This window comes from Epargyreus clarus, unplaced genomic scaffold (genome assembly GCF_041222505.1).
Source record: "Epargyreus clarus isolate Ecla_fem2 unplaced genomic scaffold, WU_Ecla_fem_2.2 ptg000022l, whole genome shotgun sequence".
Lineage (NCBI taxonomy): Eukaryota > Metazoa > Arthropoda > Insecta > Lepidoptera > Hesperiidae > Epargyreus > Epargyreus clarus.
In genome coordinates, this window is record NW_027332229.1 from 142501 (window position 1) to 154766 (window position 12266).

Below are 12266 nucleotides of genomic sequence, written 5' to 3' on the forward strand. Positions count from 1 at the left end.
ATCGTATAAAATGTATGCAATACTCACGTGGTGGTGATGCGAGAGCGTGTGTCTCGTGTGATGCGGCCCTAATAGCTCCAGGGGGTTACCGCGCGGCTGCAACACAACACTAACGTTATATTTTACATTGCAACGTGATGGTCTAGATGTCTTCTAGTAGAGGAACTCCTCAACACTTAACGGCAACCATACAGTGTTTGGGCTCTTTTAAATCGTAAACCCTTGAACAGAAGCGAGGACTAAGGTCTGGTAGTGTGGTCCGAAAGAATGTATTGTATCATGTGTATGTTTTTGGGATTTATACTCACGAGTTTTTTGCGCAATTCTATCCACGTGACTGCCGGGGCGCTTGTTTCATGTTCGACAAGCTAAAGTAGATGCCGTCGCGGTAAAATAACATTGTGACATTTGGTGGGATAACAATGAAAATCCATGTATGTAAAAAATTGTAACTCGATTCATTCATAATTGAAATAGCTCTCTAATTGTGTAACAATAAATAATTATTAATAATTATTATATATAAATATTAGCGTAATGGTGTTATATGATTGCCATATGGGTGTTGTGGTAATTATTTATGTGTGTCTGTCAGCTTCAAGATAAATCGAGGACATTATACTTTTTGTGATGTTTTCGTATGTATTGGTGTGTGATCATTAGTATTTTTAACCGACTGCTGAATGTTTTCCGAGCGTATGTATGTGTTATTTTTTGGCGCGTCTTATATCCAGAACGGCTTGACGACTTATTGTCGACATATAAATGCATACATACAAATGAACGACCATGTCTAATTCTTTGGTAGGACCTACAGCCCAAACGGCTTGACGATTTATTTCCGATTTGTTGTTGGTATTGGTGTATTGGTGTTGGTGTGATAGTGTTGGTGTATTGGTATTGGTGTTGTAGTGTGTGTGTGTGTGTGTAGTGACCGACCTCCCCGGCGATGACGAGCGGGCCGTGGTGCAGGTCGGGCGCGGGCTGCAGCGGCGACAGCGCGCCCTCGCCGCCCAGCATGTCCAGCCGGCCCTCCGCGCGCTGGGGAACATCGAACATATTAGTCTCACACTAAGCCACCTTTATCTCTGAAATTTACCAGGTCCAAATTAAATGTGGTCAAAGAGCTGACTGCTGGAAACGACCAATGGAGTTGCGTTTAGGCAATCACCCATCGAACATGCCCTGTTTAAATGCAAGACAATATGATTTATTAAAGAGTGGTGGAAAGAATCATGCGAAGACCAGGAAACAGGGATCTGTAGTGCGATTTTGTGAAGCCTGGTCACAATCTCGTAGTAAACCCAGTAGAATAACGAGCAACAAGGTACGTTATGTATGCTCTATCCTGATAGAACCCTGGCTTGGCACCATATCCATAATAAAACTTGAAGGTACTAGGCACGTGGATCACAGGCTCACAGGACCTGACGTTTTAAAGCCACAATATGTTTAGGTAACATTTTTATTATATTTAAAACAATGTAAATGATTTTAATTTGAATTTGTAAATTAATTGTCTTGCCCATAAGCGTGTAATTTCAATTTCAGTCACAACGTGCAGATATTCTATTTCGTACACACTACACTTTCGTATTTTTATCCCACCTTAATTGTATGTATGATACTGACCTGCGAGTTGGCGATGTAGTGCGGATGCGCGTGCGGCGGCGAGGCGAAGGGCCCGCGCGGCGGCGGCGCGAAGCTGCCGTGGTACTGCAGCCCCGCGTACACGCCGCCCATCTGCACAGCGGCACACGAGGTTGGCGGCGCACACGAGCGCACCCGAACACACCCGAGCGGACTCCAGTGCGCCCGAGTGGACCCGAGTGCGCCCGAATGCGCCCGAGCGTACCCGGCAGCGGGCTACACCGTCGTACGTATAACGTACAATTTACGTTACGTTTTAACCCACATCCCAATGATTCAAATTATTGTGTCTAGTGTTGTGACGTCACTCATTTAATTATTTGTATTTGATAACTCATTCTGTAGAATATTTTTCAAATATAGAAACATACAGTAATGGCGAATTGAATGCCCAAATTTGTTATTACGAATTGTCAGAATAAAAAATACAACACTTAATAAAATTGATTTTAATGTAATTTTCAATATTTATTGCAATTCTCATTACGTACGTACGACGGTGTCGCCCGCACTGCAGCTATAATACGTCTTTTAATGATCCGTCGAATATATCACGATTTTATTTTATACTTTATAAAAAATAATCCGTTTCTTATAATTTTTTATGACTAGCGTGTACAGTTGGAGAACTTATCTGCAGTTGTCTCTAGTTACTGCAATTGGTAAGAATGAGTTGAATCCATTTCATACATTCACCATTCACTTAATTAATTGTAAACGTCGACTTCTATTTATATAGAAGTTTCAATGGTTCACAGAACTTTTATAATTGAAAGGATTATACTGTATTCAAGATAATTAATTATATTATAATAGTAGTTATAATAAAATAGTGATATATCCGACGAATATGAAAACCACAAATACATATCACTAAAACCTTGTACCAGAACACAAAAGGTAGCATTTTGGGCGCATTTTCAACTAGAAAGCGTTGCAGATTATCATCTCGTTCCGTGGTATACATACAGACAGGACAGATATATATGTAGAGAACAGAAACAAATGTATAATAATAATAAAATGTAATAAAAATAAATAAATGGCTCATAGTAGCGGATGATTGCAAGAAGCGACTAAGCCGAGTTTAATTCCAAAAGAAACCAGTAGAGATCGAAACATAGCAAAATATTAAAAAAATGCACAATTAAACTGTATATAATGGTGATTTTAAAATATATAACTCGTTTATATACTCGATATAAGTATAAAAAAGCTTAAAAACAAATAAAATTAGTCTCCCCACGTGAAAATATACCTAATGATAATATAAAAAACGAAAGCATAAGATACAAATATAAACAAATTGTGACCTAACGCTAACAGATATATAACTATGTTCATAAACTATTATCATACACAGGGGTGTAAGCGGAACCGCGGGATGGAGTAAGCGAGGTAGACAAGGCGCGAGACACGAAAAGAGCTATCTTGACGAATGCAAATAGTACTTCATCTAAGTTTAATTATGTAAAAAAGAATATGTATGTAATGTCAAGTTTATTAGCAAGTTTCGCGGCCCCAGCGCCACCTGTCGCGCTCGCCGCAGCCCGCGAGCGGAACGTAACTAAATATGCACATAAAACAAATTCAAGAACGAGAGAAAAACCTACAGCTTCAAATGTCATTTGTAACAGCTAGTTAGATGGAACACGGCACCAGTGTTAATGCCCGCCCCGCGAGACTATTACGCACATATATTTAGTTTGTTAATTGTATGTCGTTAGGAGCATATCCGGGGGAAACAGCCACGTCTAGTGAAAGCGACCAGCCAAATATTTTGAACAGTATCGAAACCAGTCTACGGTAAGATAAGCTTGAGTTGCTAGCGAATGAAGGTGACGTTCGAGCGATCAGTTCGCCCCGAGTCGCCGCGAGCTCCGTGTTGCCAGTCGTTCGTGGAACTTACCAAACTTTGTGGTAACTTATCGTATTATACACCTCTTTTTAACCTCAGCCTTTGTGGAATATACAAGTAATATTCGCTTATTCCAAACGTCTACAGTTTCCACTGTTCAAACTATACATATAGAAAGTCAATTAAAGTATAAAATAATTACAAAAGTGAAGTCACTCTCTCGTACTGAAATAATTTAAGTGACTTATTTATTTATTTTCGTCTGACTTTACATAAAATTAGGAATTAAGAGAATTAGGAAATGATGATTATAATTACATTCTAAAAACGAACGTAATATAAATTATAGATAGTTAAAAGAAATAAAGAAAGCTAAATTATAACATCTGGCAGCACTGATGGTTCTGAGTACCCCGAACGTCGGTCCTCACGGGGCGAACTCGATCGACGTTCAGAAAATTATGTTACACGTAAAACACGAAACATTCACAGGTGTATCAGGTGGGGAAATATATGCATGCGGCACACGAAACAAACCACCTTCCAAAATGAGCGGGTTAGTTACGAAAAAATATTTGGGAGGTCGCAATCGACCGGGTCTAAGTATGTACCATAGCATTTAAGTGTTAAAAAAATTGCCATATCGTTTAGCGAGTCACGCTAGACGTCATATCAGCAAACTAAGCCGACACGTTACAAACGCTACACCACTTTCGATAGTTCTTAAAGTTTGATAAAAATCCAAACATTTTTATCATACTGTCAGATTACTATCGAAAGTCGCGTAGCCGTGGCAGACGTAAGCCAGCACGGTATGTACAGAACGAAACAGTATGAGCTCAAGTGTTGCATGCTGTAAGGGCCCGAGTTCCAACGCCATGTTACGTCACAGGTATACTAACATACGTCACACCCACAGGTTACGAGTGATATGGCGCGAGAACGTCGGTTAGATTCGTTAAAAAAAACTCGTGTTTACTTTAAAAAACAAACATAAAAAGTATAAGAAGAGTCGGTTCGGAAGTGTGAGATGAATAAAACATCGACAACTGAATGGCAGAGTGTGTCGGTTGCAAGCGTTCGTATCGACCAATCAGAGGAGACTGCGCGATTTATCCGCGCTGTGATTGGTCGGTTGATTGCCGGTTACCAGCCAATGGGAACGCGTGTAACCGTCGCGTAGTACCTATAATGTCATCAAGCACTGTGCAGACTGAGTCTATGTATTACATATAGTAAGGTATAAAGTATGTGATGCACACGTCTCTACGCAGCCTACCGCCACCTCGCTAAGTCACACTGCGTCTAGCAGCCGCTGTTAACACAATCCAACGCCTGGCGTAACCTTCTTACACGACCGCACTGCAAACTTTACTCCATTTAATACAAATAAACATATAAAATAAAAAAAAATTTTTACGTCCACAGTTGAGTACAACGAGTTATGAGTGCCGGGAATTCTTCTAGACCCAAAACAGAAGTCTTAATTAAGAATGGGCATGATGACAAATTTATACCAATTTTGAATTAAGCGCGAAAACGCTCGCGGGTGTCATGGCGTCCGTTGGTGACGTCACACTATAACATCCCATACAAAAATGACGTCATTCGTCCCGATTAGCGTTTCAGACGAACGCCAACTGCAGTATTTTATACTTTTATTTTATTGAAAATATAATAAATCTTCAATTTTTTTTTTTAAATTAAATCATTTATTCTTTGATTTTTTAATACTGTCATCATGCCTATTCTGTTCAACCTTTGTGGTTATAGTAACCGCTGCGTCACTGGGATTGTCAAATAAAGTTAATTTAAAAAAACTAATTTTAAATCTACCTAGGTTTGCAGCGCGCTCCGGTCAGGGCCACAATGACACGAGCCAAGCTTGTAAAAATCACTAACATGACAGGTGCTTATAAAGTATTAGAAGTGTGGAAATGGTTCCGGAAACCAACTAGCGATTTCTGTGAACCAATTCTCTTTAGGCAACGCGTGGTTTTGTAGCACGCCCTCGGTGTGTGAGAGACGTCGAATGAGAAAATAAATCACACTAAAGTAATATTTAAGAATATCTGTAAAATTAATAGTAAAAATCTCAGGTAAAAAGGCAAAAAATACGGGATAAACGTATAAACCTTTTCTTTTTGAAAATCAGATAAGAATGAAATAAAACAACATCTACAGAAAAATACACATCTCTTTTTACATTCCAATGCTAACTTTTTAAATCACGAAAAATCACTATTTTTATATTAAAATACTCAAGCCGCGAATTAACACAACATAGAACAAAAAATATGTTTTTTTTATGTCCCCCTTCCATTAAATTGAAAACACGTACATAATTGATAAGTTCTTAGATTTATATTCTCATCCTCTACTCCCATCGCACCGTGAGACGCGCACAAAACCAACGCGGCCGCGTACCGTCGAACAACAAGTATAGAGTGATCGTAAAGTAGTAAATAATATTAGTGAGCCCGCACCCGCGGCGCGACCTACTCGGCGGCTGCTCGACTCCGAACACGAACCGTTATGTACTTGTAATTATAATTAAATAAATAAATAAATAAATAGTATTTATTGTCATACTTAGGGGGTGTGCATTAGTTACGGGAAGTGTTTTTCTTTTTGTGTATTTTAAGCCCCTTTTACATTGACAAAATGAACTATTTGTTGCCAAACATAGTAAATAGTTTAAACATCTATTTTTTTTCTTTCAAGAACTGAACATTTGGTTATTGTAAATAAAAAAAAATTCACAAAATTTTTACTCGGACAAAATAGGACATTTAAAAAAAACTAGAAAGATGACGCTACTTTCCGCAACTCGCCAATAGATGGCGGTATATGCAGCGTGAATAACGCTATTGAAGTAAAAAAGGGGAGCCTGACAACTCCCTAGGCATGATCATTTATTCTTAACCAAAAAACACCTTTAATCAAAACATGTATTCTTCCAATAAAAGTTAACGTTAGATTAAAAAAAAACCGATCTCTCAATTATAATTATATTAAACATGATTTTGCTGTAAGTAAAGATGACGTAACTAATGTCTACCCCCTAAGCTAGAACTAGTCGTTCACGGGGTCTAGTGGGTAAAGGGACTTTGCGTGCTATGTGGTCACTTAGTGATCAATATTCTTAGGTTTAAGGGAAACATTACGTAAAAGTATGAGGTTGCAGAAGCATTAGTAGCCTTCTTGATTACATATGCCATATTCCATAAAATATTTTTATTTAAAATTAATTTGAGGCAAATTATAAATGTTAAACTTGTTTTATATCATGTTTCACATTTTCAGTATAAATTTTGTAAATGAATGGTAGAAAAAAAATTGATATCTTTATTTCAAGGGATATTCTTAAATTATTGCTGACTTTGAATTTTTCTTTTGAAATAATATTGATATATCAAATGAGCATACAGTCCACCTGATAGCTAAGATCGTCACATATATAAGTTAGCTGACGTTACATATGAAGACACATGAAGTCGGTGAAATTCAAGATAATTTGAAAACAAAAGTGGTTTCAAAGTAGAAACTATGAATGATGCAGGTTCTTCCTCTACTGTTAAATATACAAGGGGTGACATAGCAAGCAAAGTTCTCAAAACTATATGTACCAAACATATTCAGTATGTAATAGAGGTTAAGATTGAAAATTGTATTAGACATAGTAGATGCAGGACTGTAGGTAGTCGCATACGAGAGTCAAGCAGCGACCGGTACATAATATTAAAGAGTTCTTAAGAGAACGAGCGTAGAATGCTATTTGTACGGCGGTGACATCATGACGCATCTCCATTAGAAGCTTACATCAGAGTAATATACGTTAGTTTAATATAAAATTGCATATAATGCGTCATATTGCCATCGCCGTACGACTACTGCGGATTCCCCGCAAGCTTACATTATACAAGCGACATGTACATATTATCACATAGGATTAAATCTAGTACCCTCCTCACCACAAGTATCACAGTATCATTATAATCTGGGCATGCATATCGGTTGGTGCTCGAGTTGACGTGTGTACAAAGACGTGTACCCAGCTAAGTCGAAACATCAAGAGACGAACTAGTATAGATATGAAAACCAAAAGCGCGGGTGATGGCCGCCGGGCGCCCGCCGCGACCGCACCGCAGCGTGCCGTGTACGTCGTGGCTGCAGCTACGCTAGGATGTAAGTGGACTAGACCGGGAGCCGGGGACCAAACGCATTCAGGTAACTACGCGGTGCGCATCCGAGAACGGGATCGTAAAGCGAATCTCAATCGAAATCTACTGGACGAATTTATAAAAAAGGCATAGAAAGTATAATCGTAAAACAAAAGTTAAAATAGCTGATCTAAGGGTTGGTGAAAGTTTCCGAGGTAGCAGTGATCGGGGCGACAAATACAAGGCACGCTGGGACTCGGGCGCGCCAGTGGGTTCCTTTACTGTGACGTGGTATTCCTATTACTGTCCCCCTGATGGGCACAGAACTCCTCTCAGCTTGAGAGAAGTTTAGGCCATGGTCTACCGAGCTAAGTTCAGTTCATTTTTTAAGTATGTAACTTGTCTCACGATATTATCATCATCATCCTTAAAACGTTATTTATAACACGCACATAATTTTGGTATATTAAAGGTGCGTATCTAAGATTCTTATCTCGAACCCTCGAATTTCATGCCAGGAGCCAAAGGCGATAAAGTACAGCTAAGGTGGCGACAAGGATGTGCGTGGTAGCTTTTTTAGGTAAGCCTATTTGTGGTTTTAACACACATCCCTAACAAGCACTCCGCACTTTTTTTTTAATTGGAGTTTACTCCTTAAGAAACGATTTGAGTTATAAGGCCCGGTACGGAAATCTTATGAGGAGTAAAATCAAGTGTAACACGAAAAGTTGAGGCGTAACGTAGAAAGAGACAAACATATATGTCTGTAGGATTGAACGTGTAAAAGAATGAGATGGAATACATTACACAGCGTATCTCATTCTCGGGGTCTCCTCTTTGCGCGATACTTCGTAGTCTCACTGTATAGTTCACTACCTCCAGTCTGAGAGTTGAATGTGTGCGTATGTTTGTACGTGTGTGTTGCGCGCCTGCGTATTACGAAGTTCTGCCACAACTTGTTATTTTATTTTTAATCAATTGATTAAATATATTTGAAGTAATATAAATAATCCGAATAATTACAAATATATGTTTGTTTCTCTTATCATTTTAGCAGATGCGTTCATTTACCCTTTTTTTCTATTCGATATATATCATAATTATCGTTCGTAAGGAGTAAACTCCAATCGTGCGTCGTAGCTGACACACACACACTTTTTTTTTTAATTATATCTAAGTTTTACAATTTGACATGATTGTACACCATTGCAATGGTAGAATGTACGAACTTCTCTTGCTATAACTATCTGTGTGTACTATATTCTGGCAATAAAATAAATTTCATTTCATTTCATGTTTTTTTTTATAATATAGGAGTAGCAGACGAGCATGTAGTCCACCTGATGGTAAATGGCTACTGCCGCCCATGGACATCTGTAACACACCTCAGATAAGATTAGATATTCCTACCTGAGGTCGGCCACAGACGCGCCGCTACCCCTGATAACTAAGCCTACACCTCTGATAACACCACACCCTTCAAACCACACACAGCAGCATTAAACACTGCTGTTCTGAGGCAGAAATAGGCGTGGTAAGTGTGTAAAGGTCCACTGGCGCGTTGTTCGAGTGTACACCATAGCACTAGTGTGCGGACGCGGGGGAAGCGGTACGGCGCACCGGACACCGCAAGCCGCGACCGGGACGACACGGGGACCAAACCACAACACAATGCGCATAAACGTCACTTTGTACAAAACTGTTCACTAAATTTATAAATCGGGAAAATAAACAATTTTGTTAATTGGTGTAGCAATTCAACGTATAAACGATTAAATATGCCCTATTTACTTGGGAAAAAAGATACTTATGTTTATTTGTGTAGCAATTCGACGTATTATAAACGTATTTTGTCCATAGATTTAGGGGATAATCGTATTATAAGCGATCTCTCCCCCTTCCTTCACTTAACTTGGAAACTAGAAATAAATGGTTAATCCAAAGTTTAATTCATATTATAACTACTATTACTTTCCCCCCACCCCCTACCTCATTATTATTAACTAGTCAAAAAGACAAAAATATTATTTGATCATTATTTTTACTAAGTTTTATCGTAGTATATAATGAACGACCCCTCCCCCTTTCTCCCAATACTAATATCTTGAATAAAAAGAAACTTTTATTAAATAAAACGCTACATCATTTCATGTCATTATAAACGATACATTTCCCTCCCCCCCCCCCCCTATTCCCGCTACAGTAAACTTGAAAAAAATTGAATTTCTTATATTACCATGATTAGTTTTGTAAAAAGTAACGTCCATACGCCACCTGGTCGACTAGATCTAGTAAAAGATTGTCCGTCAGATACAACTCAACAAGCCACAATTCCAGCCAGTCACAAAATTAATTACAAAAAACCTTAATTAATATTAAACGGTAGCATTAAAACTATGGTAGTGCTAACGAGACTCCGGCGGGAGCCGTGGCGGACCACCTGATCCGATGCTGTGGACAGTTGTGGGCAGTGGTGGCCAGTTGTGGGCAGTGGTGGGCAGTGGTGGATAGTTGTGTGTAGTGGTTGTTTGTGGCGGATTATGTTGACATTGTGGAGTGGATCAGTATCTTATTGAGAAATCTTTGTTTTATTGTGTTGTAAGACACATGTTATCAATAGTAATTATTACACTTTTATATATTTTTTTCAATATTTCACGGGAAAAATACAGCAGATATTATTGTGGTAACAAACATTACATGTAATACTGGATTAATATTTTTTCGAATTATATATTTCCTTTTTTATAATTTTAATAATATACTTATTAGACACAAAGAATTTCATTTAAAGTTGTAATGTCAATGGAAAAATTTACTCCGTTATTAAAGTAGTTTGCTTTCATCATAAGTGATTTTTTATCAGAATTGTGGTCTGGTGTGGTGGCGTGGCGTAGTATGTAATAATGTTGCCCGGTACGGGTGATGTGGGATATTGTATCTGGTTATGTCGTATTCTGGTCTGATGTGGTATTTAATGTGACGACTGATCGTAGCAGTGTAGCGTGTCTAGTCAGTGTAACGGATGTGACCGTCTGTTGAGTACTGCAGTGTATTGTGGTCCAGTGTGATGGAGTATGGCATAGTATCGAATCATGACCTAGCCTGGTGTAGTGTAGTGCTGCGCATTATGGTCCGATGTGGTAATGTTATATTCCGTCGTGGTCCAGAATGTTGTAGTGTTGCATCTTGTTATGGTCTGATGTGGCAGAGTGTTATGTTACGTCGTGGTCTGGAAGTAGTGTTGTGTAGTATAATGTTGTGTGCTATACTGTGATGTACTGTATTGTAGCGTGTTATAGTGTGGTTTGGTGTGTTGTGTTATGGTTTAGTGTGGTGGAGTTTTATTTTGTGTCGTGGTCCAATGTGGTTTGCTATACTGTTCTGTGTTGTGGTCGAGTATGCTGTAGTGTAGTGTAGTATGTTGTGGTCTAGTGTATATAGTGTGTTGTGGTGTGTTTAATGTGCTGTGGTCTAGCGTTGTGTGTTGTGTTGTGCTGTGATGTACTGCACTGTGTTATGCTGTACTGTAGTGTGGTGTGGTGTGTTGTGTTGTACTATAGTGTACTGTGGCGTAGTGTGTTGTAGTGTGTTGTAGTGTATACTGTAGTGTTACAGTATTATGATGTCCGGTGGTCCGTGGTGTGGTACCTGGTAGCGCAGGGCGTGGTGCGGCGCGGCGGGCAGCAGCGCGCCCCACACGTCGGCCGCGCCCGCCACCTGCCGCCACACGCGACCCGCTAGTACACACGCCCGACAACGCCCGGCACACACACCGACACACACACCGATACCATCGCCGTGAACACGACGTATGACACTAAGGCTCCTCTGACAACTCTCGTGGACAAACCGTAAGATATTTGACTGATTGTACTTTAAACAAGGTCGTTAGATCGGCGAATCGTTGAATATTTTACCCCTTTATTTTCCATTTCTTTTTTAACTTTAAACTTTATCATTAGATAATCGAATTGATAGACAATTAACCGATTGTACTATAAAGTACATATTAATGTAAACTCAAACTAAAGCTACATAAATTTCGTTCTAATATGATTCAATTCTATAACAGATTTTTCTATTTTAGAAAATCATATTGTTCAGAAGCCACCAAAAGATGGCACCACCGCTTCCAGAATTACACTGTCAAAGTTTTTGATCTTTTTCACGGTAAAAAAGGTACCTAGCAATTAAAAAGAATAATTTGGATGTGATCCTTTGATAAGTGACACCCATACTTTATAACGACTCATAATGGTTATAAATTGTAATTTGCATACCCTTTGGGTTAGGAAAGGAGCACAATACTAATATATTTCACGTATGTATTCAACCTTATCCTGCAATAAATGAATTTAATTTAATGGTCGAAAGTGGCAAACAAGATATAGTCCTACGATATTTCTGGCCCACTTTATTTTGAAACAGACCATAATCTGCATAGCATTGGAAAAATGTCCACTGTATTTTAGCATTAAAATATCGATTCTCAGAGAAACCTTAATAATTACAAAAATCGTATCGAATGATGGTCGGTGTGAGAGCGGTACATCGCGACACTTATCAACTAGAGTGTACAATACACTTGCGAA

The 12266-nt window shown here is 38.8% G+C and overlaps 1 protein-coding gene across 1 annotated transcript in view; it reads right to left on the reverse strand.

Annotated features, from left to right (window-relative positions):
* Window positions 1-12266, reverse strand: part of LOC140751207 (uncharacterized) — a 66466-nt gene that overhangs the window by 5651 nt on the left and 48549 nt on the right. The window contains exons 10-12 of the mRNA XM_073085068.1: window positions 1633-1743; window positions 940-1041; window positions 28-96 (exon numbers count right to left, since the gene is read on the reverse strand). Of these exons, the coding sequence (XP_072941169.1) occupies window positions 28-96; window positions 940-1041; window positions 1633-1743 (282 nt within the window). The remainder of the gene's footprint in view (window positions 1-27; window positions 97-939; window positions 1042-1632; window positions 1744-12266) is intronic.